Source organism: Cyprinus carpio, chromosome B17 (genome assembly GCF_018340385.1).
Source record: "Cyprinus carpio isolate SPL01 chromosome B17, ASM1834038v1, whole genome shotgun sequence".
Lineage (NCBI taxonomy): Eukaryota > Metazoa > Chordata > Actinopteri > Cypriniformes > Cyprinidae > Cyprinus > Cyprinus carpio.
Window position 1 is genome coordinate 691,372 of NC_056613.1, and position 17,267 is coordinate 708,638.

At 36.8% G+C, this 17,267-nt stretch overlaps 1 protein-coding gene across 1 annotated transcript; it reads right to left on the bottom strand.

Annotated features, from left to right (window-relative positions):
* Positions 1 to 214: 214 nt before the first annotated feature.
* On the bottom strand, positions 215 to 8,873 carry LOC109045301. The gene is given in 16 exon segments (XM_042743064.1): positions 215 to 312; positions 377 to 471; positions 532 to 614; positions 693 to 810; positions 901 to 1,078; positions 1,150 to 1,253; positions 1,336 to 1,454; positions 1,686 to 2,260; positions 6,908 to 6,976; positions 7,041 to 7,132; positions 7,193 to 7,242; positions 7,244 to 7,472; positions 7,564 to 7,741; positions 7,813 to 7,916; positions 7,999 to 8,117; positions 8,349 to 8,873. Coding segments are annotated over 16 exon segments (2,703 nt in total). The 5' UTR covers positions 8,859 to 8,873; the 3' UTR covers positions 215 to 232.
* Positions 8,874 to 17,267: the final 8,394 nt, after the last annotated feature.

Sequence of the window (17,267 nt, forward strand, 5' to 3'; positions counted from 1 at the left end):
CAATTCCATTTACAGCATCGTGGACAAAGTATTGAACCTTTACAGTACTCCACAGAGGGAGCTCACAACAGGTCTCTTTAAAAGATTTAATATCAACTTCCCTAATGAGAAAAGGGAGCCTTTCCTTCTGGCAAGAGAACAGGTACAGTAGGACTACCCACTTCCACAGCACTCAAGTCAATTGGTTAAACTAGACAAGAAAAACCAGAAACAATAAGTTTGCCCCCCACATTTATTGAGAACCAGCTAAAGTCTTCTTGTGCTCTTGAACCACTACAGGACCGAGTGAGGCCTTCCCTTCCCACTGAACACCTAGAAAGAGCAGACAGAGTTAAGTGCTTGAAGTGTCAAACCAAGCTTAAAAGCACCTTCCTACCTCCAGAAGGAGAAGCAGCAATTCCACCATCAAGACCACATGTGGAGTCACAGCAACCGAAAACCTGGTGGTGGTTCCCATCAGCAGCAAGCCACCTGCAATGCGAAAAGTCAGACATGGCAACTTTAATATATTCTTAAGTGGTATGAACTTACCCATTGGCAAAGGAACAGGATTTGTGGAGCACATCACTAGGTGCAGAAGCAAGAGTGGCCTTCAGGACACACGTTATGTAGATCTGCAAGAGACACCACTGGTAAGGAGTCACAAACCAGAGCAAATGGGAGCGATCATTTTCCAAACACTCAATACATACAGAAGGACTGGATCCCCCCTGGAACATGAAGGCCTCCAGCTGGAACCGGATTTTGTCTTCCTGGGATCGAGGCATGAAGCGTGAGCTGGAAGCAGTGACCTTGGCATCCACAAGACATCTAAAAAAAATAAAAAATAAAAAATACAGTTCTCAGGGACAAAGTGGTTACTCGAAATCAACTCTGCAGCATCTGGTGACATGAACACACCCATGATTCTCAATGAACAAATATCTCGGAAGGGCGTTCACATCAGGTACTTGGGTGGCCACACAGCGGTCCACAAACACACGCAGAGGGACGTGGTTGTATACCTTCACAGATGCCTCAATATTAATAATGTCACCCAGGAAGTAAGAGTTTGAAGGCCTCTCATAGGACCAGTCATCTGCAAGAGGGAAGAACAATTTAGGCACAGCCTCGTTCATAAGGCAGAACGTCTAGAGAAATTGCACAAACCCATCATGAGCTTCAGGGAGAACAGCAAGACTTCTTCACCAACCGCTGTTGAGGCATAAGGGACCCAAGTTGGCTTCAAGGCATTACTGCTGACATTATGAAACCTGCCATTCAAGACGTTACCAATTAAATGGGCTTCCAGTTCCACCACCACAAGCAATGCCACAAGTCACAAAGGTCACTTACCTTTGATAATGGCATTGAACACCAATGACTGCACCATCTGAACGGATAATCGGAGTGCCAGCAAATGCCTCAGGAGTGTAGGTAAGAGCAAAGGTGTAGACAAGCTCATCCTGGGTCATCTATAGGAGAATGATGTTACCAAGAGGGTTCTCAAAAAAGAACCCATTCCAAAAGGGGTCTTAGCAAGTCATGCCATAACACTTGGTTACCTGAGTGATTAGTTATCAAGTGTTTCACACTATAAAAGAACCATCCCATGGATGTTATAGGTTCAGGGCACCATTGATACCAAAACAAGGATCCATTTTTATTAGTGTACAATAAATCCAGTAACGCTTAACAGCTCTTACCATCAACACACTGTTGCAGTCCTGCAGTTCATTCTCAAAGAAGAGCACCTTAGAGCCTGGGACCAAACCGACAACAGGACATCTTCCCAAAGTCAGACCAGATGGCTGGATCAGTTGACCATTGCTGAACAAGTCCTGTTGTACCTCCACATGAATCCGGTTCTCACCGCATTGAATAGCTACACTACTGGGAGTCACAGGTTGCCTCAAATGGAAGTCCACTGCCATCTTGCTCGGCACCTCTGGAACAATGGGAAACCTCCAGTCTAAAGGCTTCACTGGACCCTGCAACACCTGTTTCTCCTGAACACCAAGAGGCTCTTGGAACGGAGAAGCCTTCTGCAACGTCTTCCAGAGCCCTTCAGAAGAAACAGCAGGCACTCTGATAGCTGGATATGATAGAAGCTTCTTGCTTTTTGGACTTTGACTGGATCTCAAACTTCCAAAAGCAGTCTTCAGATCAAACACCACAAGCACAACCAGCACTAACACACATTGCAAAAGACCCATCCTGACAAACTTTAACACGATACCAAACAGTGCTCGTCGTTGCAAATAAGTACAGCTTTGAATTTAGGTGGCACCCCCCTTTCAGCTTGATTGATTACCTTTGATTCTCCTCTGGACCTGTAGAGTTTATGCATTAACAAATGAGCACTTTCTGGAATGTCACTAGCCAATGGAAGGCTTGATAAGAATGTGAGAGTTTCATCTACACTTATTCACAATTTTACAATTAACGTTTGACAGTTTGTCTGTGATAGACAATTCATGTCATTTATAAAGCACCTTATATCACTCAAATAATAGAGAATATTCATAAAAATCTCTCTTTTTTATGGAGTTTTTAGTTTCTCATTGGAAAAGATTTGGAAAAATGTAGCATTACATCACTTGCACCCCAATGGATCCTCTGCAGTAAATGGGTGGCATCAGAATGAAAGTCCCAAGAGCTGATATAAATATCACAATAATCCACAAGAAGTTTTTAACTTCAAAATGTTTCTTCTGGCCAAAATATCCATAATTTAATAAATACTATTTAAATAATAAGTAGTGCTTGATCTGTGCATATTTCTTTCCTGATTCAGATGACAACACTTTTTCACTGGATGTAATATGGATTATGGACTCCATAATTTAAGTTAAATTCCTTAAATTAATTTGTTTCTTACAAACAAAGCTTTTTGACAAACCAGACCATATAGGCCTTTATCACAGTTCGCGTGACATCACATCCTGCTCCAGGGAATTTCCACCTGCATTATTGTCAACGGACAGATGCCAGTTTTGTGAAGAAAATTCAACTAATTTAGTTGGACTTTGCAATAAACATCAATATTTAGAATGGTTTATCTATATGGATGCCCTACCATGTATATCTCTAGGAGCTGATCCACTATCTGGTCTGGACATGGGACTGGATCTGGGTGGTTACGGTGACCTCGGATTAAAAAATTAAACAGATTAATATTAGCCAGGGCTCTGAACCGGTTCAAGGAATGAAAACGAAAACATCAAATTAAATTTTATAGTTCCATACAGAATTTAAAATTTGAAATGGCCATTAACTGCTTAATAAAACTATTTTATCTTTCCATTTAATATTTGAAATTTGGTGTCAACCACACAGGAATTCAGATATGCAAATGTAACGCTGATGCATCCAAAGCATGAAATGTCCGTGCTCAGCTGTAAATTCATCATAGGTAACTTAAGTCGCAATGGCAATGCATTTGAGATTAACGGAGGATAGTGTAAGATGGATTCAACAGATCACGCGTACCTGCAGCGCTTGTGAATTGAGAAAACAGAATAAAACTACAGGCTTACATAAAAAGGAATTGCCTATATTGGCCTACACTAAATGTTTTTCACTTAAATCATTTACAGATAATCAAATGGAAAAAAAAAGTGCAGAGTTTCGGTTTATTGTGATGCGATCCAAAGTTAAAGGAAAGGAAAACGAGACAGCAGAAAATAGTTTCTTTATTTTGCAAAACAGTTTTAATTTTTTGTTGTTTTGTGAGTATAGGGGAGCATAAGTCTAAGTGGAAGTCCCACGAGGCTCATTCTTGCACCGCTCTTGTTTAGCCTGTATATGCTCCCTCTAAGTCAAATAATGAAATTGCCAATCACAGCTATGCAGATGACACCCAGATTTACCTAGACTTATTTCCAAATGACTTCAGCCCCATTGACTCCCTCTGCCAATGCACTGATGAAATTAATAGTTGGATGTGCCAGAATTTTCTTCAGTTAAACAAAGAGAAAACTAGTCATTGCATTTGGAAACAAAGATGAAGTTCTCAAGGTGAATGCATACCTTGACTCTAGGGTTCAAACAACTAAAAATCAAGTCAAGAATCTTGGTGTGATTCTGGAGACAGACATTAGTTTCAGAAGTCATGTCAAAGCACAAATACAATTTTGTATTTCAAATACATGTATTTGAAATACTGCCCATCCCTATGCTCACTGAATATAAAGCTAACAGACCACTCAGATCATTAGGATCGAGTCAGTTAGAAATACCAAGGCTTCACACAAAACAAACAGAGTCCGCTTTTAGCTATTATGCCGCAGCTTTGTTCGCCTTCGGAACACAATTTAACATATTTTGGATGAAAACCGGGAGGCTTGTGACTGTCTCATATACTGCCAAGTAAAACACACCGTCAAGGTCCAGAAAAGTATCATCAGAATAATCCATCTGCCGTCAGTGGATCAACCGTAATGTTATGAAGCGACGAGAACACTTTGTACATGAATAAAACAAAAATAACTTTATTCAACAAGTGGTCTCCTCTGTCTCTCCCCACATCACCGTCACACCATTTTGGAAAACACCTGCTGAAGGCAAACTGTGTACCAGTGTTAATTTTGGCAGGCATTTTTGATTTAGTCTTAGTCTTCATCTTGAGACGAAAATGCTTAATAGTCTAAGTCACGTTTTAGTCATTTGAGTTTTAGTCAATGAAAAGTCATTGCATTTTTGTCAACTTTTAGTCATTACGTTTAGTCAATAGTTTTAGCCAAACTGTAGTCACCAAAATTTATGTTGGTAGCTATTTTTATATGTAGTCTTTAAACTAAAATAATCATTAATTCTTCTCTCTTTAGACCAAATCAATTAAGCTTATGAGAAATTTGAACCAAGGACTGAATTTGGAAAAACTTGAATAAAGGGATAGTTCACGCAAAAATGAAAACTGTCATAATTTAAGTGAAAAAGGAGCAACTTATAAAAACACTTTTTTATTTATTTATATATATATATATATATTATATATATATATATATATATATATATATATATATATATATAAATAAAATGTAAAATATATATATATATATTATATATATATATATATATATATATTTATATATTTTTTAAAAGCACAATAAGACAAATACAATAGAGATACAAATTAAACTCATTTTTCAGATACAGTAGGTTTACTTAACATGTATATATTTAACATCTTTGGTTGGTTAACATTAATGACAGATAGCTATTTAATTTGGAATGCTGTCCTTTTAAGACAGAAGGCATGCATGAAGTACTGACATGTTCAGTTTTCACCCACCTGTTCACGTTCACTTAATCTACTGTATTTACGTGAGATACTCTACACGATAAACATTTGGACTGTTGTGTGTTTGAGTGCTGAGAACTAATCGCACGCTCCATATGAGAACTGAGGAAGTGGAACGTGCGAGAGAGATAACACTTCTATTAGCATGATTCCGCCTATCCCACCTTCACTAACTTTAAGTTAATCGACAACGAATTGTGACTCCCTGGAAAAACGGGACGTCTGGTTACCTTATCCCTACCCCTTCGGGTCCTGAGGCCATTGTTTCAGATCGCTAGTTTGTGTTTTATTAGCCTATCCATCCACTGGGGATGCTATACTGACTAGATATGCAAACGGCCCTTATCCGATCACAATCCAATGACAGGGATGCACATTTTGAAGGACAATAGCCTATAGGATGCATTTTGAATGTCCGGTAGTCCTCAAATAACATTATAGTCCAGTCTCGTCTAGTTAAAGACGTAGCATAAATCGTCATAATTTTGTCATCAGATATTATTTTTAGCTCGTCAATGTCTCATCTTAGTCACAGAAAAAGTGTTTAACAAATATTTCATCGTCGTCTTTGTTAACGAAATTAACACTTCTGCATACACTATTGCCAGCCATGACAAGGATGCACGGTTTTCTTCCAAATCAAAGCGTAAATTTACGTAGAAAACACTTTTCTGGACCTTGACAGTGTATTTAACTTCACACACACACACAAGCCTCCTGGTTTTCATCCAAAATATATTAAATTGTGTTCCGAAGACAAACAAAGCTCTTACGGGTTTGGAACGACATGAGGGTAAGTGATGGCAATTTTCATTTTGGGGTGGAGTATCCCTTTAATATGGAAACTGTGCTAGAAACAAATAGCCCAAGATGTTGCACAAGTGACAAACCAACAGTTTTCAAAATGGTCATGCACAGATTCCAGACAACATTAGTTCAATTTGAGTTATTTCGTCAATGATGTTTCAGAATTATAACTGCTACTGCATGAAAACCTTTATATCAGTAGGAGGTTCTGCAAGTTTGGCACACCAGATATTAAACTCAAGATGCATGCCATTTTCCTAACAAAATGTAAAACCTATAAATAACCCATCTGAAGGTGGAAAATTCCATAAGTGGAAAATGTTGTGCCACCGTTAATACTTGCAGGTTGAAAACTGGGAGTGCGATTTTTATTGAACACTGATTTAGAAACAGGCGAGATAAAGGAAGATTGGGAAACAAATTTAACTGATCAAATCTATTTGGGGATGCAAGGAGAAATTAGACTGCTCATTTGAAGCTACCAACACAAGTTCACTGCATAAGATGCATGCAAAATATCTGCAGTGGATGTTCACGCAGAACTCTTAGCACAAATTCCAATTAACAGAATTCCCTTTACAGCATCATGGGCAATGTATTCCACCTTTACGGTACTCTACAGAGGGAGCTCAACAGGTCTCTTTAAAAGGGTTAATATTAACTTCCCTAACGAGAAAAGGGAGCCTTTCTTTCTGGCAAGAGAACAGGTACAGTAGGACTACCCGCTTCCCCACTCTTACAGCACTCAAGTCAATTGGTTAAACTAGACAAGAAAAACCAGAAACAATAAGTTTGCCCCCCACATTTATTGAGAACCAGCTAAAGTCTTCTTGTGCTCTTGAACCACTACAGGACCGAGTGAGGCCTTCCCTTCCCACTGAACACCTAGAAAGAGCAGACAGAGTTAAGTGCTTGAAGTGTCAAACCAAGCTTAAAAGCACCTTCCTACCTCCAGAAGGAGAAGCAGCAATTCCACCATCAAGACCACATGTGGAGTCACAGCAACCGCAAACCTGGTGGTTCCCATCAGCAGCAAGCCACCTGCAATGCGAAAAGTCAGACATGGCAACTTTAATATATTCTTAAGTGGTATGAACTTACCCATTGGCAAAGGAACAGGATTTGTGGAGCACATCACTAGGTGCAGAAGCAAAGAGTGGCCTTCAGGACACACGTTATGTAGATCTGCAAGAGACACCACTGGTAAGGAGTCACAAACCAGAGCAAATGGGAGCGATCATTTTCCAAACACTCAATACATACAGAAGGACTGGATCCCCCGTGGAACATGAAGGCCTCCAGCTGGAACCAGATTTTGTCTTCCTGGGATCGAGGCATGAAGCGTGAGCTGGAAGCAGTGACCTTGGCATCCACAAGACATCTAAAAAGAGAAGAAAAAATAAAAATACAGTTCTCAGGGACAAAGTGGTTACTCGAAATCAACTCTGCAGCATCTGGGGACATGAACACACCCATGATTCTCAATGAACAAATATCTCGGAAGGGCGTTCACATCAGGTACTTGGGTGGCCACACAGCGGTCCACAAACACACGCAGAGGGACGTGGTTGTACACCTTCACAGATGCCTCAATATTAATAATGTCACCCAGGAAGTAAGAGTTTGAAGGCCTCTCATAGGACCAGTCATCTGCAAGAGGGAAGAACAATTTAGGCACAGCCTCGTTCATAAGGCAGAACGTCTAGAGAAATTGCACAAACCCATCATGAGCTTCAGGGAGAACAGCAAGACTTCTTCACCAACCGCTGTTGAGGCATAAGGGACCCAAGTTGGCTTCAAGGCATTACTGCTGACATTATGAAACCTGCCATTCAAGACGTTACCAATTAAATGGGCTTCCAGTTCCACAGTAGCAAGCAATTTCAATGGTGACAAAGGTCACTTACCTTTGATAATGGCATTGAACACCAATGACTGCACCATCTGAACGGATAATCGGAGTGCCAGCAAATGCCTCAGGAGTGTAGGTAAGAGCAAAGGTGTAGACAAGCTCATCCTGGGTCATCTATAGGAGAATGATGTTACCAAGAGGGTTCTCAAAAAAGAACCCATTCCAAAAGGGGTCTTAGCAAGTCATGCCATAACACTTGGTTACCTGAGTGATTAGTTATCAAGTGTTTCACACTATAAAAGAACCATCCCATGGATGTTATAGGTTCAGGGCACCATTGATACCAAAACAAGGATCCATTTTTAGTAGTGTACAATAAATCCAGTAACGCTTAACAGCTCTTACCATCAACACACTGTTGCAGTCCTGCAGTTCATTCTCAAAGAAGAGCACCTTAGAGCCTGGGACCAAACCGACAACAGGACATCTTCCCAAAGTCAGACCAGATGGCTGGATCAGTTGACCATTGCTGAACAAGTCCTGTTGTACCTCCACATGAATCCGGTTCTCACCGCATTGAATAGCTACACTACTGGGAGTCACAGGTTGCCTCAAATGGAAGTCCACTGCCATCTTGCTCGGCACCTCTGGAACAATGGGAAACCTCCAGTCTAAAGGCTTCACTGGACCCTGCAACACCTGTTTCTCCTGAACACCAAGAGGCTCTTGGAACGGAGAAGCCTTCTGCAACGTCTTCCAGAGCCCTTCAGAAGAAACAGCAGGCACTCTGATAGCTGGATATGATAGAAGCTTCTTGCTTTTTGGACTTTGACTGGATCTCAAACTTCCAAAAGCAGTCCTCAGATCAAACACCACAAGCACAACCAGCACTAACACACATTGCAAAAGACCCATCCTGACAAACTTTAACACGATACCAAACAGTGCTCGTCGTTGCAAATAAGTACAGCTTTGAATTTAGGTGGCTCCCCCCTTTCAGCTTGATTGATTACCTTTGATTCTCCTCTGGACCTGTAGAGTTTATGCATTAACAAATGAGAACTTTCTGGAATGTCACTAGCCAATGGAAGGCTTGATAAGAATGTGAGAGTTTCATCTACACTTATTCACAATTTTACAATTAACATTTGACAGTTTGTCTGTGATAGACAATTCATGTCATTTATAAAGCACCTTATATCACTCAAATAATAGAGAATATTCATAAAAATCTCTCTTTTTTTATGGAGTTTTTAGTTTCTCATTGGAAAAGATTTGGAAAAATGTAGCATTACATCACTTGCACCCCAATGGATCCTCTGCAGTAAATGGGTGGCATCAGAATGAAAGTCCCAAGAGCTGATATAAATATCACAATAATCCACAAGAAGTTTTTAACTTCAAAATGTTTCTTCTGGCCAAAATATCCATAATTTAATAAATACTATTTAAATAATAAGTAGTGCTTGATCTGTGCATATTTCTTTCCTGATTCAGATGACAACACTTTTTCACTGGATGTAATATGGATTATGGACTCCATAATTTAAGTTAAATTCCTTAAATTAATTTGTTTCTTACAAACATAGCTTTTTGCTTCACAAGATATTTATTGGTGGACTGGAGTCATGTGGATTATTTGTGGATTTTGTTTTATTAACAATACAACGCTCATAAATTGCTGGTCTTGAGTTTTAAATGGAAAGCAGTCCTTGACTGTCTTGAAGCATTAAAATGATCACAAAACACATAAGAATCAAAGTGAATCGCCCTAATCTCAAAGTAATGATATTAATAGTGAAACTGTGCAAGAAACAAAATGCTCGAGATGTTGCACAAGTGACATTTGTTTCTTTTTTAAATGGTTTTTTGACAAACCTCCAACCATCATCTTAATTCCAGACCATATAGGCCTTTATCACAGTTTGCGTGACATCACATCCTGCTCCAGGGAATTTCCACCTGCATTATTGTCAACGGACAGATGCCAGTTTTGTGAAGAAAATTCAACTAATTTAGTTGGACTTTGCAATAAACGTCAATATTTAGAATGGTTTATTTATATGGATGCCCTACCATGTATATCTCTAGGAGCTGATCCACTATCTGGTCTGGACATGGGACTGGATCTGGGTGGTTACGGTGACCTCGGAATAAAAAATTAAACAGATTAATATTAGCCAGGGCTCTGAACCGGTTCAAGGAATAAAAAGGAAAACCAGAAATGAATGGAATTTTGACAGGAACAGAACCAGAAATGAAATCAAATTTTATAGTTCCAAACAAAATAGAAAATTTGAAATGGCTATTAACTGCTTAATAAAATTATTTTACCGTTCCATTTAATATTTGAAATTTGGTGTCAACCACACAGGAATTCAGATATGCAAATGTAATGGTGACGCATCCAAAGTGTGAAATGCCCGCGCTCTGCTGTAAATTCATCATAGGTAACTTAAGTCGCAATGGCAATGCATAGAGTTTATCTGAGGATAGTGTAAGATGGATTCAACAGATCACACGCTCCTGCAGCGCTTGTGAATGGAGAAAACAGAATAAAACTATAGGCTTACATAAAAAGGAATAACCTATATTGGCCTACACTAAATGTTTTGCACTTAAATCAATGACAGATTAACAAAACGAAAAATGCTTAGTTTCGGTTTATTGTGATGCGATCCAAAGTTCAAGGAAAGGAAAACGAGACAGCAGAAAACAGTTTTCTTTATTTTGCAAAAGCTTTACAGTTTTATTTATTTGTTGTTTTGTGAGTATAGGGGAGCATAAGTCTAAGTGGAAGTCCCACGAGGCTCAATTCTTGCACCGCTCTTGTTTAGCTTGTATATGCTCCTTCTAAGTCAAATAATGAGAAAGAACCAAATTGCCTATCACAGCTATGCAGATGACACCCAGATTTACCGACTTATAAATAAAACAATACCAATTAAAACTTCTTCGGGTATGCAAGGATGGTAACTCTGCCTTCTCATATACAATGCAGTGATGTGTTTGATAGCTACACCCAGTAATAAAACTTAAGGCACTATGGAAAACTACATCAAGTTTTTAGCATTAAATGAAAATAACGTTCTGTTTCTGTAATAAAAACCAAGTTTTAGCTTAAGTTTGGAAATTAATTTGTCAATATGCACTTTAACACTTAACTGACTATCCAATACAATGCCCAGATATTTATAACACATAACACATTCAATTTTAGTGCCTTGCAATGATAAAATATCAGGAAAATTTTTTGGTTCAACTTTAGAGGTCAAAAACATCATTAATCTGTATTTAAAACCAGCTTAAGTTGACAAAGGCAAGACTGAACAGTATTAAATGCTGACTGTAAACATTGAAGTGCTTGCGAAGCTGATGACGCGAAACAATAAATAACAGAATCATCTGCATAAAGATGATATTTAATGTTTGGGATGTTATCACAAATATTATTTATGTATAACAAAAATAAAATGGGTCCCAAAACTGATCCCTGAGGGACACCCTTTGAAACTGACAGGACAGATGCCATACAGTATTTCAAGACCACAGACTGTGTTCTACCTGATAGATAGTCAGCAAACCAATTTATAGCAGAATCAGAAAGACCAACAGTGGCAAGTCTTTTTAATAGGATGCTATGACCAACTGTCATAAGCCTTTGATAAATCGAGGAAAAGAGCTGAACAAACAGCTGCAGATCATCCAGAACGCTGCAGCCAGAATTCTGACAAGAACCAGAATATCTGAGCATATCACACCAGTCCTCAGGTCTTTACACTCACTTCCAGTTATATTTAGGATTGATTTAAAAGTACTTTTACTTGTTTATAAATCACTTAATGGCACAGGACCTAAATACATTGCACATATTCTCTCTGAAAATAAACCTAACAGACCACTCAGATCATTAGGATCGAGTTAGTTAGAAATACCAAGGGTCCACACAAAACAATGGGAGTCCACTTTTAGCTATTATGCCGCAGTTGGAATCAGCTTCCAGAAGAGATCAGATGTCCTAAACATTAGCCACATTTAAATGCAGACTCAAATCTCATCTGTTTAGCCGTGCATTCATAAAATGAGCACTGTGCTACGTCCAAACTGATTACACTGTATTTTATGTATAATAACTTTATATTGTTAACTGTTTTAAATTAATTTTAAATCAATTTCTAAATCATTTAAAAAGTTTTTAAGTTCCCTGTTTTATTGTTTTGATTTTTTAAATGATTATTTTACTTCCTTTTATGTAAAGAACTATGAATTACCATTGTGTATGAAATGTGCTATATAAATAAACTTGCCTTGCCTTATTTTAGTTTTATTTATTTTGCAAAACTTGACAGTTTTGAAAGCGTTTTGCTTCTATCTGTATAACCAACCAGCGTTGCTATGACAATATCTCACCGCCGCCTCATGCACACACAGACACAACATATTTTGCGACATTGCAGCCTGTTTATTATTAAAATAAAATACAGTTAAAGAAACATAAAAAGTTGCACTGCTCCATTGTACAATCTGTTGCGTTCAGCATGACCACAGTGTTGATATAGCTGATGTGAAGGATGATGTCGATCCGAGTGAAGTACAAAGCCTATTACATAATAGGCTAAATAATATTTTAGCATCCAGATACATTGTGAAAATAGAAACATTTGGATTCCTACCAGTCGAGGCAGGCATTAGTTTTACCTTAAATTACTTTGTTTTTGGATTGACTTTTTTACCAACATTTCCATGTGGGTTTTTGATGGGCTGTCTCTTGGGTCCTGCATGGGTGTTAGCCCATATGAGCACATAATGGGTCCATAATAGGCTCTAAGTGGGGCCTATCTAGATTTTCATTATATGGCCCACATGGGTTCTTATAAACAGGGCCAAAGTGGGCCACATACATAACTCTCATGGGGCCCAAATGGGTCATCACACTGGACCCACAAATGGCCCCATATGGGTTTATTGCCGGACCACAGTGGGTAAGAACTGGGCCCCATTTAGATTTCTTTATTAATTCATCTGGATAAACTTAATGTGCTAATATGCAAAATAACCTTTCAAACTCTTGTGTTACAAGCTTTTTTGTTTTTTTGGGGGGTAAACCCCATATTATGTGGTGCTTAATACATTTAAACTACATGATAAAATATTTAAACTGAAGAAAATGACTTCAACTCACTCTCTAAATCACATTTTTATTGGGTAAAACGGAGAAAACAAAACAAAAACAAAAAAAACAAAAAAAAAACAAACACACACACACTTGAATAGATCAGGATAAAATGGTATTATTCCTGGCCATGTGCAGACTCCTCAGCTTCATACCTTTAAAAAAAAAAAAAAACCCAAAAGGCATTTATTTGAAACTACTCAACATTTACAAGAGCATTACAAGGCATGCGTGGTTATAATTAAGCCCTGCCAGTACTTCTGCCTGAATGACAAAACTGTCACTTAAAGGGATAGTTACTTCTAAAAGTAATATGAACAAGTTTAAAGGCGACACTATTCAGCTAAGAAATGTAATTATGTGCTAGGAGCTATTTTTGTTGCAAAATAGCCTATGATAATGCAACACAGTTTGATTTCAAAAGAGCATATAACCGTAAAATGTTTGACAAATTAAAAGTAACTTATTGGCAACAATCATCCAGAAGTTGCTGTGTTTCAAACCACTGTAAAATTGCTGTAAAACTAAGTACAGTAGTTTTAAGCATACTATAAAATGAAGTACAGAATTATACTGTTATTTATTTGATCTTTATTTTGTTATATACTCAATAACACAAGTTATTGCTTCAAACCAACAGCTTTATTCATGATTCATCTTTTATATTTCACAGCTGAACTTCAATCAAACAATTACCAGCATATAAACCATATTTCATTAATGGACATACCAGTCAAAAGTTTTTGAACAGTAAGATTTTTAATGTTTTTTTTTTTTTTAAGTCTCTTCTGCTCACCAAGCCTGCATTTATTTGATCCAAAAAATACAGCAAAAGCAGTAATATTGTGAAATATCTTTACTATTTAAAACAACATCTTTCTATTTGAATAAATTTTCAAATTTATTACGTAGTAGCGAAAATGCATGTGCCATGTGTTTATCAGTATCCTTATGTTCATTGGGTAAAAAGGAAAACTAGAGTAATTAATTTGGCTGATTCTAAGGTTTCAATAGATATCGCAATATATTGATATTGTGAAGTCTTTTGGACACAATAGCAGTGCAAAATCTAATATTGGGACAGTCGTTATTGTAAGAAACCAATCCATCAAAATGTTTTAAACTTTAAATGGTTGCTTCTGGCCAAAAGATCCATAATCACTCTGGTTTGTAAACAGTGCTTGATCTGTACATGCTTCTACCCTGATTCAGATGAGTCCACTTTTTCAATGGAGGAAGCAATATTATGGATTCCATGTTAATTTGTCTTACAAACACACAGTATTTTGCTTCACAATACCATCACATAAGGTCACTTACCTTTGATAATGGCATTGAACACCAATAACTGCACCATCTGAACGGGTAATCGGAGTGCCAGCAAACACCTCAGAAGTGTAGGTAAGAGCAAAGGTGTAGACAAGCTCACCATTGGTCATCTATAAGCATTAAGTTGTTAAAAAGTGTCCTCCTCTACACTTAAAAAAAAAAAGGTCCAAAAGATGTTTTAACACCCATGCCTTGGAACCACTTTTGGTTCCTCAAGGAACCTTTCCACGATCAGTACTTAAATTAAGTCTTCCATTATAAAGGAATGGAAAGGGCCCATGGAAATTAAAGGTTCAAGGAATAGTTGACACCAGAGAATCTTTACTTTTATTGCTGTACAAATAATCCAGTAAGATTTAAACTATTCCCATCAACACACTGTTGCAGTCCTGCATTTCATACTCCAAGATGAGCACCTTAAGAGTTTTTGGCCTTGACCGTATGTCAAACTTCCCCAAAGTACAGCTTTAAATTAAGGTGGCTCCTCCCCTTTCAGCTTAATTGATTAACTTTGATTCTCCTCTGGACCTGTAGACCTTACGTATCACCAACTGAGAATGTTCAAGATCACAAATCAATAGAAAGCTTCATATGGATCTGAGATTTTAATCTTTATTAGCTCACAATTTTACAATTAAGAAACTCTGGCAGTTTATCCATTAAAGAAAGTTAATGCCATCTAAAAAGCATCCTAGTTCATAAATATTATTCATTAATAATCTCTTTTTAAGAGGTTTTAGTTTAGCATAATCACTGTAGTTTAATGGTAAGGTAATGCCATTTACATAAATACAATTTGATGCAACAGTGAATTATACTCATATTAATGATTAGAACGGAAAATATTAATAATTTCAGACATATGTTGTGCATTAGAAAGGCAGTGACACAAAAGTGATTTTTATTCAAAAAGAAAGAAAAAAGAAAAATAAGGATTTATGATTATCAAAAACAAGTTAATTGAGGAATTCTGAATGATGAAATTAATTTCAGGCAAAGATATATAAAAAATAAACTCAGTCTGGTCACTTTAGACCCATGCTGTGCATCAAAGGGTTAAGCTCTTTAAAAGTATTCCAACAATGCATTTTGATGTGCTACTAAACATCACATGAAACATGCCGTCCTCTAGTGGCTGCTGGGATACATTGGAGATATAAATTAAGTGAAACATTTACTTAAATTATACATTTAACCAATAAAATGACTTGATTTGCAGAATCAGTATAATTTTTTTGTATTTGTATGTATATGGTCACATTTTTTATTAATACAAGAATTGTCAAAAATTTTTATATATATATATATATATATATATATATATAGTATTAGAATCACTAAAATAAATGTTTAAAAAAAAACAATGAAAATATATTAAAAAATGCATAAAAATGCCAATCAAATAATATTAAAAGTTCTATTAAGATAACTGAATATATAAAAATCAAAGCTAATTACAAATTACTAATATATATAATTTAATTGCATTACATATAATGCTAAAATAGCATTGCTTTACTGTAAAGGAAATTTGTCAATATTTGTATATTTATATATATATAAATAATAATCATGCATTTAAACAATGCAAAAGACAGAGACACAAGGCATTATTTTAACAATTTAAAATATTTATTTTCTGAAAGAAAAATATAGTTGTTTACAATGGGATATAATTTAGCTCTTCTGACAGCTGTACATCATCAGAACACGCACTCATGATGCTGAAACACATGAGAATCATCCGGGGTAAACAGCAGTTTTACTAGCTTCAAATGCAATGTGGTTAAAAGTAAATAACACTTAAAATCAGCAATATAAACAATTTCTGCAATTAATATACATGTATTCCAAAAAGCAGCTCTGGGAAGGGCTTTTACAGTCCAGTTTTCAGCTTTGTTCATTATTGTCTTGAAGTTCAGGTTTCCAGTTCAGATGAACACTGATCATTCCTCATGAGCAAACCTCAAACACTGCAGCAGTTCGTCTGAATCTAAAACCAACAAAACTCCACATGAATTATGAAAAAGTTTGAGACAGACATGGTGCTTTTACAACCATCTCCTCCAAAACACTTCAATGACTTTTACCTCATTCATAGTATTGATGGATAAACGCTGTGGTGAAGGAACTCAAACTGTGGATATGTTCTGTTTTAGTCAGTTTTTGAATTAATGTTCCATAATATTCCGATGCACAGGATAATGTGGAAAAGTGATTGTCCTTCACAACAAAAAAATATTTTTATTTTACAGTTTAACCAAAGCCCAACAAGGACACACTGCTATTGTTTTAGGCACCAGTCAGAACTGAATAAAGTGAGTGACTCTTACCAAAAACATTTCTGATCATATTTCAACCCAAAATCAAGAAAAAATAGAATTCATTTTATATTGTAGCCCATTCTTGGACAATTAAACTTTCTGCCTTTTTCCCCATAACAATTAAGCAACTATTTGCCCTCAAATTCTAATTACTGTCAGGTGAAAGAAAGCTCATCCTCATTACTGAAATTCAGTAATACACCGTCCTTTCTGCAAACAATAAATTAAATTCAGTACAACAAATACTTTCCATTGCACTTTGCAAATGTATTTTATTACTTAAACTGTACTGCTTTTTTCTTTTGAGTTCTGTAGTGAAATATGACCTGGAAGTTTCTCGAAAGTGCTGTGAAATTCACCCATGGCAAAATTTGGCTCCACAAAAATGGGATAATTAAAATAAATTGCAAATTTCGGTCACAATAATTCATATAAATCTAAAATAAATCGCACCAAGTTTTTGTTTGAACGGGACACGTTTGGGTTGAAAGCAATAGT